This window comes from Eucalyptus grandis, chromosome 7, assembly GCF_016545825.1.
Source record: "Eucalyptus grandis isolate ANBG69807.140 chromosome 7, ASM1654582v1, whole genome shotgun sequence".
Classification (NCBI taxonomy): domain Eukaryota; kingdom Viridiplantae; phylum Streptophyta; class Magnoliopsida; order Myrtales; family Myrtaceae; genus Eucalyptus; species Eucalyptus grandis.
The window spans coordinates 52,394,615-52,414,762 of NC_052618.1; the positions used below are offsets into that span (position 1 = coordinate 52,394,615).

At 39.7% G+C, this 20,148-nt stretch overlaps 2 protein-coding genes across 6 annotated transcripts; one reads left to right on the plus strand and one right to left on the minus strand.

Annotated features, from left to right (window-relative positions):
• The first annotated feature begins 1,769 nt into the window (after positions 1–1,769).
• Positions 1,770–11,344, plus strand: LOC104454133 (putative protein tag-278). 3 transcript variants are annotated; one of them, XM_010068885.3, is made up of 9 exons: positions 1,770–2,169; positions 3,737–3,934; positions 4,032–4,154; positions 5,334–5,365; positions 5,453–5,618; positions 6,184–9,714; positions 9,795–9,905; positions 10,029–10,147; positions 10,539–11,344. In XM_010068885.3, exons 1-9 carry the CDS (start codon positions 2,089–2,091, stop codon positions 10,753–10,755), a joined length of 4,578 nt encoding a protein of 1,525 aa, XP_010067187.2. In that variant the 5' UTR covers positions 1,770–2,088; the 3' UTR covers positions 10,756–11,344. The 3 variants fall into 3 exon arrangements, with proteins under 3 accessions (XP_010067187.2, XP_018733123.2, XP_018733124.2); XM_018877578.2 differs by having other exon boundaries at positions 1,772–2,169; positions 9,804–9,905; XM_018877579.2 differs by lacking the exons at positions 1,770–2,169; positions 3,737–3,934; positions 5,334–5,365 and having other exon boundaries at positions 4,038–4,154.
• A 460-nt stretch (positions 11,345–11,804) lies between these two features.
• On the minus strand, positions 11,805–17,514 carry LOC104454135. Of its 3 annotated transcripts, XM_039318380.1 has the most exons (9): positions 17,337–17,514; positions 15,719–17,184; positions 15,100–15,218; positions 13,990–14,338; positions 13,691–13,959; positions 13,303–13,606; positions 12,602–12,767; positions 12,302–12,404; positions 11,805–12,167 (listed from the first exon to the last, which is right to left on the minus strand). In XM_039318380.1, exons 2-9 carry the CDS (start codon positions 16,877–16,879, stop codon positions 12,050–12,052), a joined length of 2,589 nt encoding a protein of 862 aa, XP_039174314.1. In that variant the 5' UTR covers positions 16,880–17,184; positions 17,337–17,514; the 3' UTR covers positions 11,805–12,049. The 3 variants fall into 3 exon arrangements, with proteins under 3 accessions (XP_039174314.1, XP_010067190.2, XP_010067189.2); XM_010068888.3 differs by having other exon boundaries at positions 13,691–14,245; positions 17,337–17,513; XM_010068887.3 differs by having other exon boundaries at positions 13,691–14,338; positions 17,337–17,513.
• Between the last annotated feature and the right edge of the window lie 2,634 nt (positions 17,515–20,148).

Sequence of the window (20,148 nt, forward strand, 5' to 3'; positions counted from 1 at the left end):
GCAAGAATAAAAAAGGCAAAGAGTGTGACCACCGCGGCATTTTGGCGTTGCAATATGGACTCTAAGGACCCACTTCAAATGCTCCTTTCACACCATACCCTATTTCCATTGTAAGGAGAGAATCGAGACTTGAGACTTGAGACTTGAGATGGTGTCAAGCAAGAGGGAGGCGAGAAGGAACAGAGAGAGGCGTCAAGAGAGAGGAATAGATGGGGGACTAAGGAGGGAGGGGTGCAGCGTTGAGCGAGACAGGCTGGGAATGGGCGAGATGGAAAGAGACTGGGCATGAGGCTTAAATCATTAAAAAGTTTAGGATTAAATTTGTTAAAAATTAAAATGTGTGATGATGAAACAGCGGTCTATACAAGATTCAAGACTTTTTTAGGAGCATCTTCAAAAAAAAGATAGGGACTTCATAAAACGCCAAACTTGACTTCGGAATCTAGACAATAAAAAACCCAAAAATTAAAAATAAGAAAATCACGAAATCTTTTCGGAGGCACGTTCTTGTACTCGTGCCCCTAAGATCCAAGGCCAATTACTGTTATAATTACTCCATCTTTTGACATAACTAATCACCGTCAACTGCAAAGACCGCCCGCCCGCCCGCCCACGTGGCCACAATCATGCACCTCCCCGATTCATTAATTAACCCCACCAGCTCAACGCGGCGGATCCTAATTACCATCGATTCGGCCAATCAGGAGCCGACACATCTCGGTAATCGCCAATCCCCTAAATTCAAAACGCTTTGGAATTCTCCCCTCATCCGACAAACGAAACGCCGAAGCCCAAATTAAAACTTCTGGGGAGTTTCGCTAAGGTGTTTCGTCCCTTCTTTCGTCGACGTTTTCGATCAATTTTCCTTGAGGACTTTTCGGGTCTTTTTATTGACTACCCCGGCAAAATTGACGTTTTCCATTTGGGGCCCTGAATTCAAGAATTTTATGTGGAGAAGACAATCTGGTTTGTTTTCATACTGAGGATCAAGGAAAATATTACAATACGTGAGCGTAGATAAATATCTTTGGCCTTATGTAAGCTTATCTTAAAGAGAATAGTCATTTGAAATTTACTTTTTCACCAAATTCACGATCAACCCTTTATGCCACTAAACACAAAAATCACCTCTTCCATTATGTTATTTTTAAATTGTTTATCACGTAAATTGTCTACCACAATAATCATCTTTGAAATTTCCTCCTTTTCCTATGTAGACTGCGTCGAAGTCACTTCATGTGCACTTTATATCTTCTTATGGTGAAGGGTTCTAGCTCTATCTTTAACTTTGCTTGCTATCGAGGCATTGCTGAATTTAATAGAGGTTAAATAACAATTTTTTCAATAGTATACTTATTTCAAGAGACCTATCTCCCTTTTTTCAATAAATTATCTCAAAGATGACTTTAAAAAAAAAAAACTCACTTGTCTCTCGAAGAAAAGAAAAGAAAATTGAGATGAGTTCATTTGTATCTTCTCACTAAAATTGAAAAATTAGATATGGGTTAACTCAATAATCTATCTCGATCTAAAAAAAAAAAAAAAAAAAACTCAATAACCTATCAATCATGAGATTATTCTTGCAAGTTGCAACACATGGGAAGAGTTTTTATCTTCTCTTCCCTCTTTTCTTTAAAATAATCTCTTGATTTAATGAAATTGAAAAAGAAATGAACAAAGAGAATGGATAGGATCTCCTACTCCCACTCGTGCCTTAGCTTGGAAGAAGAACTTTTAAAGAAAGGACGGTAGCGGAAAAGGTGAACCAACCCAAAAAATAAAAAATGAGAAAACTCCAGAGTACCAAAAAGTGAATACCGAGAAGTAAAAGGGCTACGGAAGAAAGGACTTTTAAAATAAGCCGGACCCCCATTAAGAAATTCCTCTGGCGACAGTAACAGCTAACGTGCTCCTTCTCTCTGCCGTCGCCTTCGCATCATCTCTGCAACTGCAACTGCAGCTGCAAGCTCCTCCTCTCTCTCTCTCTCTCTCTCTCTCTAAGCTGCCGGCGAGGTTGAAGACGAGCGGACGAGCGGACGAGCGAACGAGCGAGCGAGCTTCATGAAGCTGACTGGAAACTAGAGAGCAATGTTCAGGCTACACAAGCAGAAGTCCGACGAATTGCGCGAGAGATTCGATTTCCAGCTCTCCAACCTCAAGGCGCTTCAGGTCTCTCTCTCTCTCTAAAATGCGCTTGTTGACGTCTCCAAGTTTTCCATCCTCGCCATCGGATGTTGCATTGATGAAAATTGGCTTCCCTGCTTCCTAGTTTTGCCTCGCCGCTGCCTCTCGCCGGCGTTTCTTCGCTCGCGAACTGCGTATGCGAACTCGTCGTGCGTAAACGCGCGCAGGTGCTCGTCGTCGGATGGAAACGGCATTTTCGTGCGCGCGTTCTATAAAATTCTTTGCTCGTCTTCTCTCTCCTCGCGGGCTGATGAGACGATAGAGGCAGATGAGCCGAAATATACTGGCTGATTCGATTAGGATTGGTTGTTCTTTTTTTTTTTTTTTTTTAAGTTTCATGGATGTCGCTGTGTTTGCCGTACCTAATTGGTTGATTAAGGCTCTTTTTATATTCGAATACAATAGCATCGTGTTAGAGAGTTTGGCTGGAAAATTCATACGCCAAAACGCAGTGGAGTTCTTCACGGCAGGAGGAGGAAGGAGCAGTTACGCCGCTTTGTGCCATGTGTTGAAGCAATCGAACAATTCCTAATGATTTAAACTTTACCGCTTAACGCTTGTTATGTCATTGCTCAAGGAGATGGATTGTGCGCGTGTATTAGCTCCCTAAGTATTGCCAGATCGTTGCTCGTGTTCTGTAATTTTGCGAATGCGACTGCACTATCTTGTCAATGCTTGCTTCAACTGTACCGCAATCTTACGCGGAAGTCCTTTTTGTGTATACAGTAAAAAAGAGTCTTGCGACATGCTGCCATATTTTTCTGGCACTGCTGCAAAAAAATTATTATTTGCGCCATTCTTCTAACATAATATGCATTGAAATCATCAGTCACATTTTGTGACTAGCATTGCATGGGGCGATTTAATGGTATACTCTTTGGTAAAGGAAAGTATAATTTCAGACTCCAAAGTCGCATAATGACTTTTCTATCGAAGTAAATTTATTTTGGGTGACATATTGACTGTTGTGAGCGCATTTTAAGTAGAGAAATCTTAAGTTGGGAACTGGAGGACACTAAATGAGTTTCTACAGTGAACCTAAAATTCTGAACTCAAGCACCCCTTTCAATCTGAAATTGTTACTTGCCCATTAAAGACACTGAGGAAAGTTCATAGTCAACCATTAGATCTCCTCTTTTTCTTTTTTCTTTTTTGACATGGACAAGGTCCCTAGGAAGCATTAGGTCATGATCTTATAATGTTCTCATAAATGTGGACTTATGAGAACAGCTCTTTACTTCCAGCGTTCCTAAAAGCCTCAGGATGTCCATCAACAGTTGTCACCTTAATGATTAGCTCAAGAATATAGATTGTGCTTAATACTGATTCTACATGCTGAATCCTGAATGTTGAAGTCCAGCTTTGGCATTGAGATGAACTAGGGAAAGCATGTGCAAGAAGTGTTTCAGCAATTGGTACTTGGTCTAGCTAACTAAATTATTTGAATAAATGTGTCCATTGATCCAACGTACTAGGACTTCTTTTTACCTAGTCCATTGTTAGTTTTTATGTTTCTTTCTTCTCCATTTCACACTCATCTTAACATATGCAGGTACCAAAAGGATGGGACAAACTTTCTTTGTCTATTATCTCAGTGGACACAGGAAAAACTATAAAAAGGTTGGAAAAAGTGCCAGTCTGGAATGGAAATTGTCAATGGTCAGAGACCATATCAAAATCAATCTTGATATCAAAGTATGATGGTCCAAAAGATGTTGAAGGGTGCCTATTTAAATTTGTTGTCACAATGGTATGAGGTTTCTCTCAACTAAGAGAGTTTTATCAAACAGAAGGTTTCCATTAGTGAAAACTAATGTATTCAAGTTTTCATGGCATTCTTCTTTTAGGGATCATCTAGATCCAGTATCCTTGGAGAGGCATCAATCAACCTGGCAAACTATATTAGCTCAAAAGCTTCTGTTCTTGTTTCATTACAGCTGAAGAAGTGCAATCAAGGAACAATTTTACAAGTAAGTTTCACAAACAGATAACTTTTCCTTACGATTGCTGAATTGATTCTGTCAGCGAACACAAAATTCTCCAGTATAGTCTAGCTGCTTTTGCTTCAAGGTTTCAAGGATTGAATCAATCTGGCACTAGACCAGTTCAATAGCCTTCAAGTTTTCAAGTCACATTGTAGTCAAGAAAACATTCGTGCTGGAGTTTTTAGACAAAAGGGTCAAGCTTTTGCTTTTATTAAAAGAATCTTCTTTCCCCTGTTCTTTATTTATGCTTACTTGATAGGGGATCCAGAATCACAATGTCTAGAATCTGACTTGTTTGAATGTGTAATCACAGATCCTGTACTATGCCATTCTAAAGTTCAATTATTAGGTGAGCATGAGTGTACTAAGCTAAGCCACGGAATGGAAGCATGATAATCTCGTGAGGACTGGACTTTTTGGATTATAATCTAGTTTTCTTGTACTCTGAATGTTATGGAGTTGCAGAACCATGTAAAAAATTTATGTTGCATTTTCTTTACTCTGTTATGGAGGACTTTCTGGATTGGCTTTTATTTTTTACTTTTTGCTTAATTTAAATTTTGCAGCACATGCACTTTATTTTTTTTGCTCTCTGACTAAAAAAAAACTTTCATATAATGTAAATGTTGACACGCAGATCTGCATATAGTTTTTTCACTTTTTTTTTTTTTAATTATGAGTAATATTTTTAATTTTCGAGGGAAAGCAAAAAGGCACTTCTAATCTTGTTAAAGTTTAAACAAGCACGGACTATCCTTATTCATTTGGGGTGGTTCAGTAGGCGCTGATCAGCCTTATTTTCTAACTGTAATGGGCATTCTGGAGTGTTCACATTTCACAGATACTATTTCAGAAAGGCAACCTTCTCCTCCTCAGTCATTCTTTTAATTTTCCAAAGACCTATGTGGAGAAGAACTTGAAAACTATAAGAAGGATAAAGTATTCTCTGAGGGAACAAAATGCATGCTTTAAAATTTTCAGTCACTAAACTTACACTTATAAACCATTAACCTATTCTTGAGATATATGCAAGCTCATCCATTTGGTGTTTATTCATAGATTTATAGCTACTCAGTCATCAAGTAATCAACAAGAAATCAGACTTGGTGGTTGAGAGCTTATTGACACAGCTGCTCATCTGCCTTTATCTTCTTCCTTCTACAGATGAAAATACATTGTTTAACTCCAAAGATGAGGTTCAGCTTCACTCTCCTTTTGGATGTTAGAATGTTGCAGCTCCAGCTTCATAATTGAATTTGTAATAGTAACAACTCCTTCTACAGGGATGACTGGAAAGATTCAAATTCATCACTTGATGAGGCAAGCATTGACTATGACGATGTGGATAACAAATCTGATGTATCTGACAGTATTTTTGTCCGCAGTGCTGGATCTTCATCTAGTAATTACATGGATAGTCCATCTCATTCAGAAGAATTTGGAAGAAAGGTATTTTTTTCCTCACTTGGGATATGTGTTCTTCGAGTAGGTTTGTCCTTTCACGTGTCTCATCAGATATCTGCATATCCACAGTTCCACCTATGTTCTTCTCATATCTCACCATTTTTTTCCTTCATTTAGAAATATGCATGTCCAGAACATAATATTCTGGATTTTGCAATTTCTATTGTCTTCTTTCATTGAAGAACAAGATTCGGTGCTCTCAGGACTGCTTGTTTTGTGAATCAAGCGAGTTTGATATGTATTTGCATGAGCTATATCTCGAGTTGCCTGGGAAAGGTGATGTTGCTTTTGCATGTTAACTGATGACCGTCATGCTGGGTAATAGGATACATCCCAGATGCAAGAATTAGATTTTTTCTGTAGCATTTCCTAAAATCTTGGAGTTTAACTCCCACCAGTTCACCTCTCCTCTAACATTGTCACGGGGAACAACGTTCTCACAGTCAGATTCACATCAAAGCTTCGACTCTTTGGAGGAATCCATTGGCAGGAAAAATTGTCCCCCAGTAACTATCTTATTGGGGATACTTACAGTTTTATTGGATGGCAGGATTCAACTGGATCTAACACTGGTTCTGCTTATGGCTCCAACTCCGGTGATATTCCTGCTAATTCAAACAACTCCTCATTCAATTCAAATGTCTGGAGATCAGGACATTCTTTGGAAAAAGAAAACAGAGAGTTCCGTCGATTTTCACAGCCCTCCATGTCACCCTTGCGCAATGGGGGTTCATCCAAAGACCTGATTGAAGCTGTGGAAGTCACGGTAGAGGAACTTAGGGCAGAAGCTAGGATGTGGGAGAAAAATGCCCAAAAGCTGATGGTTGACATTGAAAAATTGCAAAGGGAGTCCTTGAACCAGTCTGAGCACCAAGAAACTCTCAAGTTGGAACTGTCTGCATCACGTACAGAGTGCCACAGCCTGAAGCAGGAAATAGAGCGGCAAAAAATTCTGCTAGAAGATTTGATGATGAAACAAACAGCAATGGACAGTTTGAAGTTACAAGAAAAAGGTGCAGACAATCTTCAGAAAGAGCTGGAAGAAGAAATCAAGTTCCAAAAGGAGACAAATGCCAATTTGGCTTTACAACTAAAGAAAACCCAAGACTCCAATATTGAGCTTGTCTCCGTTCTTCAAGAAATGGAAGATACCATAGAGAAACAGAAGATGGAAATTGCTGATCTTTTATCTGCAAAATCAGAAGTCACTTTAACTGAAAATGTTTCCACTGAGGAGATAAAATTGTATGATGCATGCACACCTGATTCTGTGTTTGCACAACCCATTAGTGATGTGTTTCCACGATTTCATCTGGATGGCACCAAAAGTTTTAACCTCTGGCAACCAAGATTTATGGAGAAACAGAACTTGGAAAGTGCCATGAAATTTCTGCAACCAATGTCGGAGGAGAAAGGAGATAGTGAAAATGACCAAGATTGCAAGACCAAAACAATGGTTGAATGTGAGGCAGGATGGATAAATAAATCGACTCTGAATGAGGTGGATGTCGAGAGCATTAAAGAAATGTCACCTGAAGCACTCGATTCTCAAGTCTTTGAGGAAGTCAGCTGTGAAGATGCAAGTTATACCGATCTGAGAAAGCAAATTAAGTCTTTAAAGTTGAAGGTGCAGGAGCTTGAGAAAGACTGCACTGAACTTACAGATGAAAACCTGCAGCTAATATTTAAGCTCAAAGATTTGCACCCTCAGAACACGGCTTCTGCTTCAAATATAATCCCAAATGACAGAAAAGAAATTGAAAGTCGTCAGTCAGAAATAGCCAGACTGAATTTGAAAGTATCCGAGCTTCTGGAGGAACTAAAGGAGAAGGAGATTCTCTTCGAAGAATTATCTTGTGACCATAGGGGGTGCATTTCTTTCCGGGATAAATGTGCTGAACTGGAATTGCAGTTGCAATCTCTCAAGGATAAAGGTTCTCTTTTTGATGTTGAACCTTGCAAAGGTTGCACAAAAGCAGAAGACAAGGAAATTGAGATCGCTGCCTTGCATCGGCAATTGGAGCATTATCAAGAGCAGCTTCAAGTTTCAGCAAACACCGTAAAGCAGCTGCAGGAACAGCTCACTCTTTGTTTGCCTCAAAATGTTGTAAGTAATTATGCTATATATTATCTAGACATGCTACAGAGTATATATAGTAGTGACCTAAAAAACCATGATGATGATATACTGAACAAGTTTGTACATTTAAAAAAATTAATCAAAATAAGAATTGGAGACTTAAAGGATAAAGAGTCGGAAAAAGAAGAATCCAGGCCAAGAACCATGAGTGGAGATGGAACTGGGGAAGACCTTCCTCCCTATGACATGGAAGAAGACAGAGTCTTGACTCTTGATGAGGAACTCAGTGCTCTTCACATTGAACTGGAACCGAGACTCAGAGATTTGAGTGAAAAGATGCTGGAAATTTTTATTGAGATGGACAAGTTGAAGGCAGACAACATACTCAAGACGGAAGAGGTCAAGACTCTACAGCATCTACAAAAGGAGTTGGAGACTCAGTTATGTAATTTTGAGCAGGAAAATTCGAAGGTGGATAATAAAATGAAAGGTACTGAAAGAGGTAGTGATAGCGACTGCAGCTTTTGTCCTTTGCATGAAGGCAAGATGGTTCATGCTAGCAGCATGGGTCCACAGGTTTCAGCTGACAAGGTTATTGGAAAATGGTCAGAGCTAGAGGGCGAAAAAAATGAACTCGAAATTCATTTATCAGAACTAGAAGAAGAAAACGTACGGCTATCTGAAAGGATATGTGGCCTGGAAGCTCAACTACAATATTTGACTGATGAAAGGGAGTCAAGCCGTTTGGCAATCCAGTTTTCTGAATCTCAATCATCAAATTTCCAGAGTGTCATAAAGAAATTGGAAATTGAGATGGAAGCACAGAAGGTTACTGCGAAACAAAGGTTACAAGAAATTCATAAGCAGTTACTAGAAGCTCAAGAAGAGTGCAAGTATCTAAAAGTTGCAAATATGAAAGTGCAGGCTACTGCTGAAAATCTTATCGAGGAATGTAGCTCACTTCAGAAATTAAACGGAGAATTGAGAAAGCAGAACATAGAGTTGCATGAGCGCATTACTTTCTTGGAAGCAGAACTTGCCGAATCCAATGAGGCCTTTTCTCATCTTTCAAATGAAATTGAAGTTTTAGAAGAAAAGTTTGATTCCTTACTGGAAGAAAGCACCTTGAAAGAGAAAGCTCTAAATTCTGAACTCAATGCACTTCTTCTTGAAAACAGGAGACTAGATAACATTTTTATTCGGGAAGCCAGAACAGACACTGTCAAGGATTCTGAAGAGGAAACTGAACATCCAGAAAGTATGGTTAATAACATCCAGTTGGAATATGAAGAAAAGGTACTAGGCCTTATTGGGGAGCTGGCATCTTCCAAGCAAAACCAGGAAGTTTTGATTGATGGCCATCATAAGTTGATAACTTTGCTTGAAGATGTAAAATCTAATGAAAGCAAACTGAGAAATGCTGCTAGAAGTCTTGCAATGAAACTAAAAGCTTCTGAGTATGAGAGAGTGCAGCTCTTGGAAGAGATCTCTTGCCTTAAGGTTCAGCTACAGAAGATTGAACTGCTTCAGAATGAAGTTTTGGCTCTCAAGAAAACAATCAGTGAGACAACATTCGAAAAGGAAAGGCTAGAAACCTCACACCATGTATTACTGGCAGATTTTGAAGAAATGAAAGTGGAGAGAGAGTCATTTGTTGAGAAGATCTCGACTATACAAAAGGCTTTGTCTGAACTAGAAGAATGCAAACATGCTAAAGTTGCCCTTCAGGAAAGGATCTTACGCCTTGAGGGAGATTTAACTGCCAGAGAAGCTTTATTTGCCCAGGAAGCTGAGCTGAAAAATGAGGTTGCTCGGATGAAGAGATCTTATAGCCAGCTCCAGAGGAGAACGAAGTGCCTGGAAGAAGAGAAAGAAGAATGCCAGAAGAGTGCTCAAGCAGTGCAGGAGCAGGTGAAACATATGAAGGAAATGGGATATGATATATACAAGCCTGGGAATACAAGTTGTCTTCCAGTTAGCTATGAAGTAAAGCCCCCACTGGTCCGTATGATGAATTCTCCTTTAAAATAGCATTCTTCCAAATTAATGCAGTATGGATTACATTTCTAATACAGCTACAGAATTGCCAGATTAGTGAGGTGCAACAAAAGCAGTCACCTGCAGAAGATATTCAAGTGCAACACTTTCCGGATGATCAAGGGCATCTAGAAGTAGATCAACTCTGTGAAGAGGTATATTTCACTAGTTTTACGCCCTAGCATCTTGTGAGTAATGTTATAGCCATCGATAAAAGGCTGCCTTACATTGAGAAATTTGTTATCCAGCTAATTTTGTTTGCTCCATATTCATTTCAGAACAATAAACAGAGAAAGTGCACGGATGACCCAGATCTATCATTGAAGATCTCAATTCTTCAGAATGAGCTGGCTGAGGTTTTAGAGGCCAACGATATGTATAAAATGCAGCTTAAGAGGTAGACAATGGCAGTACTCCAGTTAACTTCCCTCAATTTTCCAGATTTTAATTATGATTTTAAAGTTTATCAGAAAAGTTAAGCCATTAGAATCTTGGAGACTGAAACAGCAAGCAGTATGCACAGTTCGTCACAAGAATGACACCAATTTTTCTTTAGCAGAAATTTAAAACAACCCACCATAGCCTCTCATGCCTCGAGTTAATTCGCAAGTTAGATCAGATAATTGGCCTTGTTTGCGACTTTATGAGAAGTCATGCATTCATTTGCTAAAATGACGAGTAGATCAATCAATTCTGGGGATGTCTGGCATGCACCGACTTTTCTAAAACTCATGAGCCTTCTTCATCCATCCGGCTGTTTCTAACTCAAAGATGGCATTTCTTTTCAGTTTGTTGTCCACAAACAATCCCTCACATATGCCGAAACGCATGACAGAAGATGCATTGCTGGAGACACAACCAGGGCAGGACAAATCATCACTTGAGGAAGAATTGATACATTTACGGGAGAGCTACCTGCAGATGAGCCTCAGATATGCAGAGGCAGAGGCTCAGCGCGAGGAGCTTGTGATGAAACTCAAGGCAAGAAATGCCGAAACGAACTAATAAGCCAGGAACGTGCTTTTGGGTGAAGTTTGTCCTCTCTCTTGACCCATTTACTGCTAATTTTTGGATCAAGTACTCATCTTCACCAGTTTTAACAAAAAAATTCACACACAAGGAAACAATTGATGTAGTATTTGTTCAGGATAACAAAAAGACACGTGTATAGGAGCTGTGCATTAGTAAGTATAGAAGAGAATACACGAGAGCTTTAGGGACAGTTTCTTTCTGTAGGCATTTGAAGTCCCACGGTGACAGTGATACATGTAAGTTCGGAATTTGCAATTCAATTGGGGCATAACGCATACTTCATTCTCCGAAGCCATGTTTGGGCATGATTGGAATCATCATTGTCAATATTTTCTGTAAATGAGTCAATAGGACGTTCTTTTTCCCATTTTTGGAGAGCTTGTCTAGAAAATATACCCACGCTCGTGAAGACAGTCGAAAAGTTTCCCTCACTTTACTTCTAATATCCCTGTAAACCATAACCATACATTTCCATGGAGAAGAAGTCATTATCATACTTCTCTATTGGAATTTTCATTATTGTGCTTTTCAAGATTCTTCTGCTAGTCATATAGCTTAATCAGATCTACCAATTATTCATTCTCCTTCCCCAGACAACTCTTCCAGAACTTGCTTATCGAAGATCCATAATATGTTAAAAATCATCAGTAAACTACAAATCTGTTTCAATTTGAAAATGGATTAACGTTGTTCACCTGGACCACAGAGGATCATTCACTTGATTAGGTATATATACAAATTTTTTAGTACTTTCAGGGAATACCCTGCCTGGACCCACATGCGGAGCCCATGTGAAACTCACAAAATCGACCGATCCGGTAGACCTGAGTCCAGAGAAGAAATTTCCCTTTTTTGGGGGTTACAAGTGGAATGCCTATAGGCCTCAATAACTGAGATGGACCATACTCAGATTGTTCAATTTTGGACAACCGATCATGCCATTTCTTAATCAGTTTTAAGCTACGGCAGTACTGAAATCACCAAACATCTGCGTCTTTCTCGTCTCATTTTAGGAAAGGAGATAAGAGGGAAAAGATTTTGATATTTTATTTACACATGAATGATGAATTGGCGATGCCATTTTCTTGTTTCCAATTATACACTGAGAAGCGTTCAACATATAATTAGGAGAACAGAAATAAATAAGTGAATACCCCAACATTCTTGGAGCACTGCTTCAACCAAGAGAAACTGGACATGGCTCTACCGATCTTACCCCGGATTCCAGGTTCTCTTATACACACTTTCTTTCACAGGTGTCAACTGTTTACAGTATGGAGTATGCTCGAACAACCTCAACAATTGGAGCTCTACATAGAGGGCACTTCCCTCCGCCACGAACCAATTCATTTGCGCATTTCAAACAAGTGCACATGTGCCCGCATCTGGAAAAGTTTAATCCCATTAAATGAGTTGAGTCCGTGAGCAACAAATGTGATCTCTCCCCAGAGAAATCTTGGGCATGCAGTTCTCATGTAAAAGCACAACCTTCGGAAAAGAGAAGGCAAAGCCAGCATACCTGTACAAGAGGGAATCAATGTGGCTGTCACAGCAAACACAACAAGTTCCTTTCCTCACATGAGCCCATCTAGATCCGTCTTCTGATGTCTCAGGACCCAAACCTGCAACATTCGGTGTTGTGTTGACTAGTAAGATGAAAGAACAAAACCACAGGCCTAAACCATAGGACGATAGATAACTCCATGACTATCAATTAAAAGCGATGTTCATAAGTTCAAGAAAAATCAGGCAATAGCTACTTCAGGAAAATATATATATATATATATATTAAAGAATGGTTATAATGCAAAAATCAGACCTTTATCACCAGAAAATCGATTTAAAGCTGCTGAGACTTCCTGTCTCACAGATCGCTGCAACTCAAGCTGCATATCCATGCAGGCTTCCAACATCCTTTGCATGTGGCTCATGCCTTGCTGCAGGCGAGCCATGTCTGTTCTGAGATCATTGATCATCTCCCATTCCTGCACCAACCAACCATTTAAAGTCAGTTCAGATTTCAGTATTGCATGCCCAATGGAAACGATATGCTAACAACAAAGCATCCATACAGCAGCAATTTTTCAATCAGCTAAAGATTTTACCCCCAGTTTCCAGATTAAAGCATTGCATAATACCATTCCTCAAACAAGGAAGCTAATTAAGTGACAAGGTAAACTCAACCCTATTCCAAACGTAGCATTAATACAACATAACACATGACTGCCTTTGAAACAGAGTCAAGAGTTCTTGAGCAACACCAAATGTTTTGACGCCGCTATCCAGTGAACAATTGGTTGCATTAAGACCTGTACCAAAAGAATAACTGAGTACTACCCTATTCCCATGACAACTAATGAAATTTCGAAGTTATAATTCCAGTTAGAGAGGTAAAACATCAAGATCGAGTTTCTATTGACATCATACTCCAAAAATCCCATCAATTGGAATAAGCAACATAATGCCAACATGCTTTGATAAGGTTAACACCACATTATTATAGATATCAAAATAACTCACAATTTCTGATCGATGCATGCTGTGGCGAGACCATCCAGGATGGTGTAGATCCTGATGCCAAAGTGGCTGTGGTGTGGGTATTGATGGACCTGGATGAACTCTTGGAGGTCTGTTAGTGACATCCACTTGATCTGTCTGTGACTCTTGATCCTGAGTAGGTGAGGCAGGAGTTGGAGTCGGAGCAGGCAGATTTCTTTGCAAATCCCATTCAATGGGAGCACGACCTTGCCTTTCCACATATGACTGTATCAGCTGATCCAAACTTTCACGGAAGCCACTGCGCAGCAGATTGGAAACACTTCTCCTGCATTTTAAAGGATATTAGATTCGATCGAGCCCAAAAGGTCCATAAGCCTAATGGATAAAATATCCATTAAAATATTTGTACCTGCTCAAAAGTTCCCTGAGCTCCATGCTGTAAACGTTATCATCATCGGGAGGATGGAATCTATTATACCTTCTGAGAGGACCAGCACGCCGTGCTCTAGAAGGACCAGCAGACCCTTCCGGCCACATTCCCACTGGTTCGTGAGGGCCACCATCATCATGCCATACACCCTGCGTTTGCTGCAGGTATTGTTCCCCCATATTTGTTGGAGCTCCACGAGCCCAGTCATTGGCCGAATTTGTGGGCCAATTGCCTTCCATATCAGCAATGTTATCATCCCTAAACTCCATATCAGCAATGTTATCATCCCTAAACTCATTAAATTGTGCAGCAGTTTGTTGTTGCCCTTCTCCCCGCTCACCAGCCAAATTCTGTTCCCAGTTGCCACCTTCATTAGATGTATCCTGCCAATTCACACTTTCAGCACCTGCACTGTTTTCGTTGTTTCTTACTCGATCCAATGAGCGGCCACTGTCATTTGCCTGGCTAGTGGATTGTAAGGGTTCGTGGTTTTCTTGTTGAACATCCAGTGAAGCTCCAGGAGTCCTCCCATTTCTGGACTCATTGTCAACATCAACAGATGCAGAATCAGACTGTGTATTAGCCTGACTGCGAACAATAGTTTCTAGTCTGGAACGGAATCCTTCCCTAATGAGGAGAGGAACCGACGATGGATTAAAATTCTTAATAAACTCATCAGATGACTAATAACAATACCGACATTTTTTTTTACCAAAAGAAGAAAAATAATCCTAAAGAGTGACGAAGAATGTCGCGATCACTTCTAAAGCCAACAAAATTCTTCTTTTTTACCTCTAGGGTCATCTCAGGGGAGAAAATCAAAATAGAAAGCACTCTTTCATATTGCACAAAGCCAAGAAGAGTAAAAACACTAACAACCTTGGGAAGATACCACTAAATGTGCCTTTTATCATAATACTCCATTACTCTGAAATAAAAAACTTTCATTAAATTTTAAGATCAGCATTTCTATATCAACATGTCATGGAAGGGGAAGGGGAATGAACCAAGAGGTGAGATATTCTAGACATCCTACTCCTTTTCTGAGTATATGATCTCTAAAACTGTGTTAGAACATTATTTTGAAGTTCAAATTTTTATGTTTTTCCAGTATTGTACTTCTCATCTATGTTTACTGTCTAATGATCAGACTTCTCACAGAAGTTAAAAGTAAAGGGAATGGCTATTAACTAAACTGTAAATCCACTTGGGAGAAAAAGAACAGCTCTATACATACTTTTATCTCTCTATAAGCAAATTAGTTATTGTGGAATCTAAAAAGGAAAGGTGGACAACTCACAAGCATTGCAAACAGCTTTCTAACCTAACTGAAAATGAATAATTACAAAACTTTAAGCTTCCTAAACATTTTCAGAAAGATGTCCTACCTTAGACCAGAAACGGTATGTCGTTGTCGCAACTGAACCAATTCACTTGCTGCCATAGAAGGAGGCCTTTCTTCTTCAACTGTTCTTTCATTTCGCAAAAATCGCCCTCGTAGTAGTGACTGAAAACATCAGACTATAACAGTTCAAAAGCACAAAATGCCAGCGAAATTGCAATTAATTGTACAAGAAGAAGAAGCTAAAAGACAATATTGCAATTCCATTACAACTCCTCTGAAAGAAATCTACCAACCCACAACAATTCTCTGCATTGCAGCACTTATAAGGACCTTGGAACTGGAAACACTCGGAGATAACCATCCAATCTAGATCGATCATCTGAATTTAATTCGATTCGCAATTTCTGATTCTTGGCAAGGCATGTAAAACAAGCTTGGGGTAAATCATGACAAGCACAAACAGGAAAACCAAACATGAAAATCCCCCATGCTATGGCCAAATGGGTAATATCTTAGCAAAAGAAAAGACCAGTGGCCAACAAGGAACCCTTATGACGTGAAATGGTCAGAAGAAGTTAAGGCAGACAAACTGGACTTCAAGCAGGAAAAGCTCGTACATGTATATAAAAGAAAAACTAGAAATTCACTGCCAAGCCACTGACCTGAATACGATTACGGTGAGCGAAATCAGACACAGCCCGATGCTCCAACAAATTCTGAAGTTCTCTTTGTCGTTCCCTCTCAACTCTCATGAGCAAATCAATCAGGGCTTGTCTTCCACGCAAACGGAGCATGTCCCGCCGAATATGCTCTGGTTGACCATCCTCGGTGTCAGCAACAGAACCTTCACGAACTCCATCACCTTGAGTACTTTGTCTTGCTCCCTCTTCATGATCTTCCCTCCGGCTACCACGAGCATCCCTTCTCTGACTAGTCATTTGCACCCACTCTCTAACAATTCTCACCCTTTCACGCTCTGTTTCACCGAGCCATTCTGCTCGCGATCTGTTGTCTCTGTGATTACCATTCGAAGAATGGTCACCAATCCCACTCTCCATCCATCCCCGAACAATCTGCCTCACTCTCTCCCTCTCAACCTCACCGAGATCGGGAGACTGCTCCCTGCTCGATCCATTATCATCCCGACGTTCATTTTGTGTCTGATCATGCGACCAAGTACCATACTCATTCTCACTCTCGCTCACATCCCCAACACTTCCCTGCATCTCAGTGCCCCTAGTCTCAGAGATATTGGCGCTGGACAAATTTGTGTTGGGCTCAACACTCCTCCGCTGCCTCAATCTCTCCCTCACCCTCTCTCTGGCCCGACTCAGCAACTGCTCATCCTCCAATTCCCTCCACATCTGCAAAATAGATGAAGCCTGAGTGTTTGGCTGCTCAGCAGCACCTTGCCTCAGGGAAGTCGGTGACTGAGACTCCCTTAGGAATGACGCATCAAGCATCGACACAGTCTGCAAACCGGCCAAGGCCATTAACTCAGACTCCCTATTTCTCCTCTCAATGGTCGTGATCATTTCCTGGGCCTGTCTAGCAGCCCACCTGCTCAAAATGCGCGAATGGCGCCTCCTCGCAGCCGAGGACTCAGCAAGGTCATCACCCTCGAGCTCGGATCTCCGCCTCCGCCTCACCAGCTGGTCACCCTCATCATCTTCTTCATCGGGCGCACGCGTCGAGCTACATGAGGCAAACGACATACAATCGTCCAGGTGGCCCCGCATGAACTCCTCCAGCCCGCGCTCGAATTCGGAACAGACATCGCCGGCCGACTCGGGCTTTTGCTGAAGCGGTTGAATATCAGTCATCTTTCACCCCTATCCTAAGCCTTCGCTACCGCCACACACTCCAGCTACAACCTAAAAAACGTTCCTTTCGGAAAAACAACTCTGCCCAAGACCCTTCATTTCGCAATTCAAACCCAAAAAAAAAAAAAAAAAAAAAAAGGAAGCTCTACAATTCACATAAAACTATCCGTAACCAAAAAAAATAAAAATAAATATTTTTTACAATTGCGTTCTAAAGCGAACCGGGGAATATAAACGATCAGAAACAGTATGCCCTAATCCGAACAAAGGGAGCATGACAACGAGCGAGCGGGGGGGCACCTCACCTGACAAAAAGAAAAAACCCACCGACGTCAAGAAAACCACAATGCGATTCGAATCGGGAATCCCAGAATCCGGAAACGCAGCCGAATTCTCGGATTGCCGCATCGGGGTGATCGAGATTGATAGCGGAGAAACGACCGGGACCGAAGCGTACCTGCGAAGCTCCCTACTCGCGTCGGCGGTGTCGCGGCGAGAGATAGCAGAACCGACACGCCATTGCAGGAAGACGGAGATGGAAGAGGAGGAAGATGGAGGAGGAAGAGGAGCAATGGAGATTGTGGATTAAGTTAAAAATGAGATCTTTTTTTAGGTTTTAGAGCATGAAAATGGAGAGATCAAATCAATTGAATCGTGTCGCCATTATATAAAGCGGAGAGGAAAACATTTTTACCTGGGAAGGAAGAGAGAGATGAGGAGGGATTGCCACGTAGGCACTGCTCGCGTCTTGTAGCTTTTGTCGAATTAGGTAGCGCCACGTCACCCGCTTTTTATTAGGGGCAGGTACGTATTATTAGCCGTAATTATGCCTCCGAATGTTTTCTCGCCCGAAATTACCTCCGCACTATTTAGGGGAAAAAATTGAATGCTTGGCTAAAAATTATAAAAATGAAAGGAAAGGATGAATGGGAGAATGTTGTTTTATCCTCTAAATATGTCGCGTTTTTAATTGCACCCGATTATATTTGCACCTTCCGTCGATTACTTAATAGTTTAAATCTAGAAAAACCCGACTTATGAATGTACATTTGAGTTACCAAATGTCGTATTGATGGGTCGATACAATTCAATAATTTTGACTCGCAAGGAAATAAACAACTACAAATAAAGAATTGTCAAGACGTTGGAATGGGAAAAAAAGATTCAACGGATATAGGTAAGTGATTAATGCACTGTACGAGCAAATAGAGATGCCGGCAATGATAAGCGTATATGGATTGGGCCATAAATTGAACTTGATATCTTTATTTTGTGTGAGTTGAGATCATTATTGATTTTAGGGACGAGATATTAATTTATGAAGTCAGGTACGTCAAAAAAGAATATAAATTAAAAATCTGTTATTTAGGGAATTAACCCTTGATGGAGGGAGGAACTACCCTACGAATAAGGACAAAGGCAATACATCATGCAAGAGAGGATGTGTCTGTTGACCCATCTACACAATGATCACACCTATATAGATTACAAAAGCTACTCTATTTTTCTATTATTAATTTAACTTATCCTTCAGAGATAGATATATATATATATATATATCACCAGATTATTCCTTTCAATTTCCACGTGGAAACTAATAATGGGTCATGTGGTCAACTTTTGCCCCCAGTGCAAGTTCCGAGAGCAAGTGCAAAAAATTTGCATCGCATGTGAACGTTTTCTTTAATCAGTACAACCCCACTTTAGGGGCTTTGATAATTAAATTTTATTCTATGCTTTTTGGCGTGAAAAAGGGGGGAACTTTAATATAATCTAATGTCCTATGCCCTATAAAACAAACAATTATCATATCCCTTTTTTGATTGGAGGGCACAGATTCTTTACCTGCTGCTTTTTTCCCCAGGGAGAAAGTCAAAAGAATGTCATCATCAGCACCATTATTCTAATAGTTTTAGTAATCGATTTAATTCGAAAACTCATACTGGCCAACGCTCTAGATGAGACGTTACATTTAGATAGTGACACGTCGGAGGCACGAGGCGCGGGGAGAGGGGGGTCCATTAATTTATTTTATGTTATAATCTCAAAACCATGCATAATCTCATTGCATTACATATCTTTTTTCATAAAATAAAATAAAAAACTGGTTGGTAATTACTGGGAGATTATGACTTCTCAGCAGTCGAAATGGGTTATTTATTTTATTAATTGGCCTTTCTTCTTAGTTCATGCTTGACCCACTAAGGTCACGCACCTACATATATATATATATATATATATATATTATACATATATATCCACTTTTTCCTTAGCTTTGAAAAGAGACCACCGCGTAATTAGTGTGTAATTAAATCTCCTCTTTCCCTTTTCGTCACTCCTTTCAATTGAAATTGGTGAGAAAGGAAGCGTGTGAAAGAAGCGATAATTATTAATTAGATGCGTGGATAGATCTTTTATGGTGTGTAACCTTTGCATCTTCTTTTTCTTTTTTTTGGTCGAATTTGCATCTTCTTGTTGAACCGCTGGATTCATATTGGGCTTAAAATTCCTAAAATATATTATTTTATTTTAGCAAGAAAAAGAAAGGAAAACCAAAAAGCATACTTTCAGCCCGGATCACAGTAGGGTTATTAAGGGTTTTTGTGTATTGGGAGATCCAACTTTATACTATTAATTTTATGATGCGTTCATTTAGTGAAAAATAAATGATTTAAGAAACATTTTTAAAAAAAAAACCATCACTTGAATCATTATAAAAATGAATGGACAAAAAAATATTATCGTTGTCCACAAAAATATTTATACATAAATTGTTGTCGATAATAAAAATATTTTCAATGGCTAATTTTTTTAAGTGACACAGAGATCAAGTTAAAGAAATATTTTTCAAATAATTTATTTTTTGTAAAACAAATGGAACTTTCAATTGAACAATTTTTCTTTCTTTGTACACGTCACCACTTTCACCAACACACACGTAGTTATGTGTGCAATTATTAATTAACTAACCAAATCAAATGTCAAAAAAGGATTTGCGTAAAAAAAGGTGATTACCAAGTTGATGCATCTTATAAGGGCCGAATGAGGCAATAATTGCGAATTCCTGTTGTTAAGCTATAGTTATATTCATAACTCTATGACAATGAAACGATAGAGATGAGTGGTGCTTGAAGAGGAATTGTGATTCAAGAAAATTAAACTACAAGGGAAGATGAAGCGAGATTAGAACTTTTATCTCCCAACAATAAAAATTTGACTTGCTTAAAGAGACAATCTCATTAGCACTTAAGAATACAATATCTCAATGT

Bases quoted from the DNA above. Each gene is read 5' to 3' on its own strand.
- LOC104454133 (XM_010068885.3), top strand. From the start codon at position 2,089: ATGTTCAGGCTACACAAGCAGAAGTCCGACGAATTGCGCGAGAGATTC. The intron at 2,170-3,736 runs GTCTCTCTCTCT...TAACATATGCAG, and splicing joins CCAACCTCAAGGCGCTTCAG to GTACCAAAAGGATGGGACAA. The intron at 4,155-5,333 runs GTAAGTTTCACA...TTCCTTCTACAG, and splicing joins ATCAAGGAACAATTTTACAA to ATGAAAATACATTGTTTAAC.
- LOC104454135 (XM_010068887.3), bottom strand. From the start codon at position 16,879: ATGACTGATATTCAACCGCTTCAGCAAAAGCCCGAGTCGGCCGGCGAT. The intron at 15,219-15,718 runs GTCAGTGGCTTG...TGATGTTTTCAG, and splicing joins CTCACCGTAATCGTATTCAG to TCACTACTACGAGGGCGATT. The intron at 12,168-12,301 runs GTATGCTGGCTT...AAACTTTTCCAG, and splicing joins ATTGATTCCCTCTTGTACAG to ATGCGGGCACATGTGCACTT.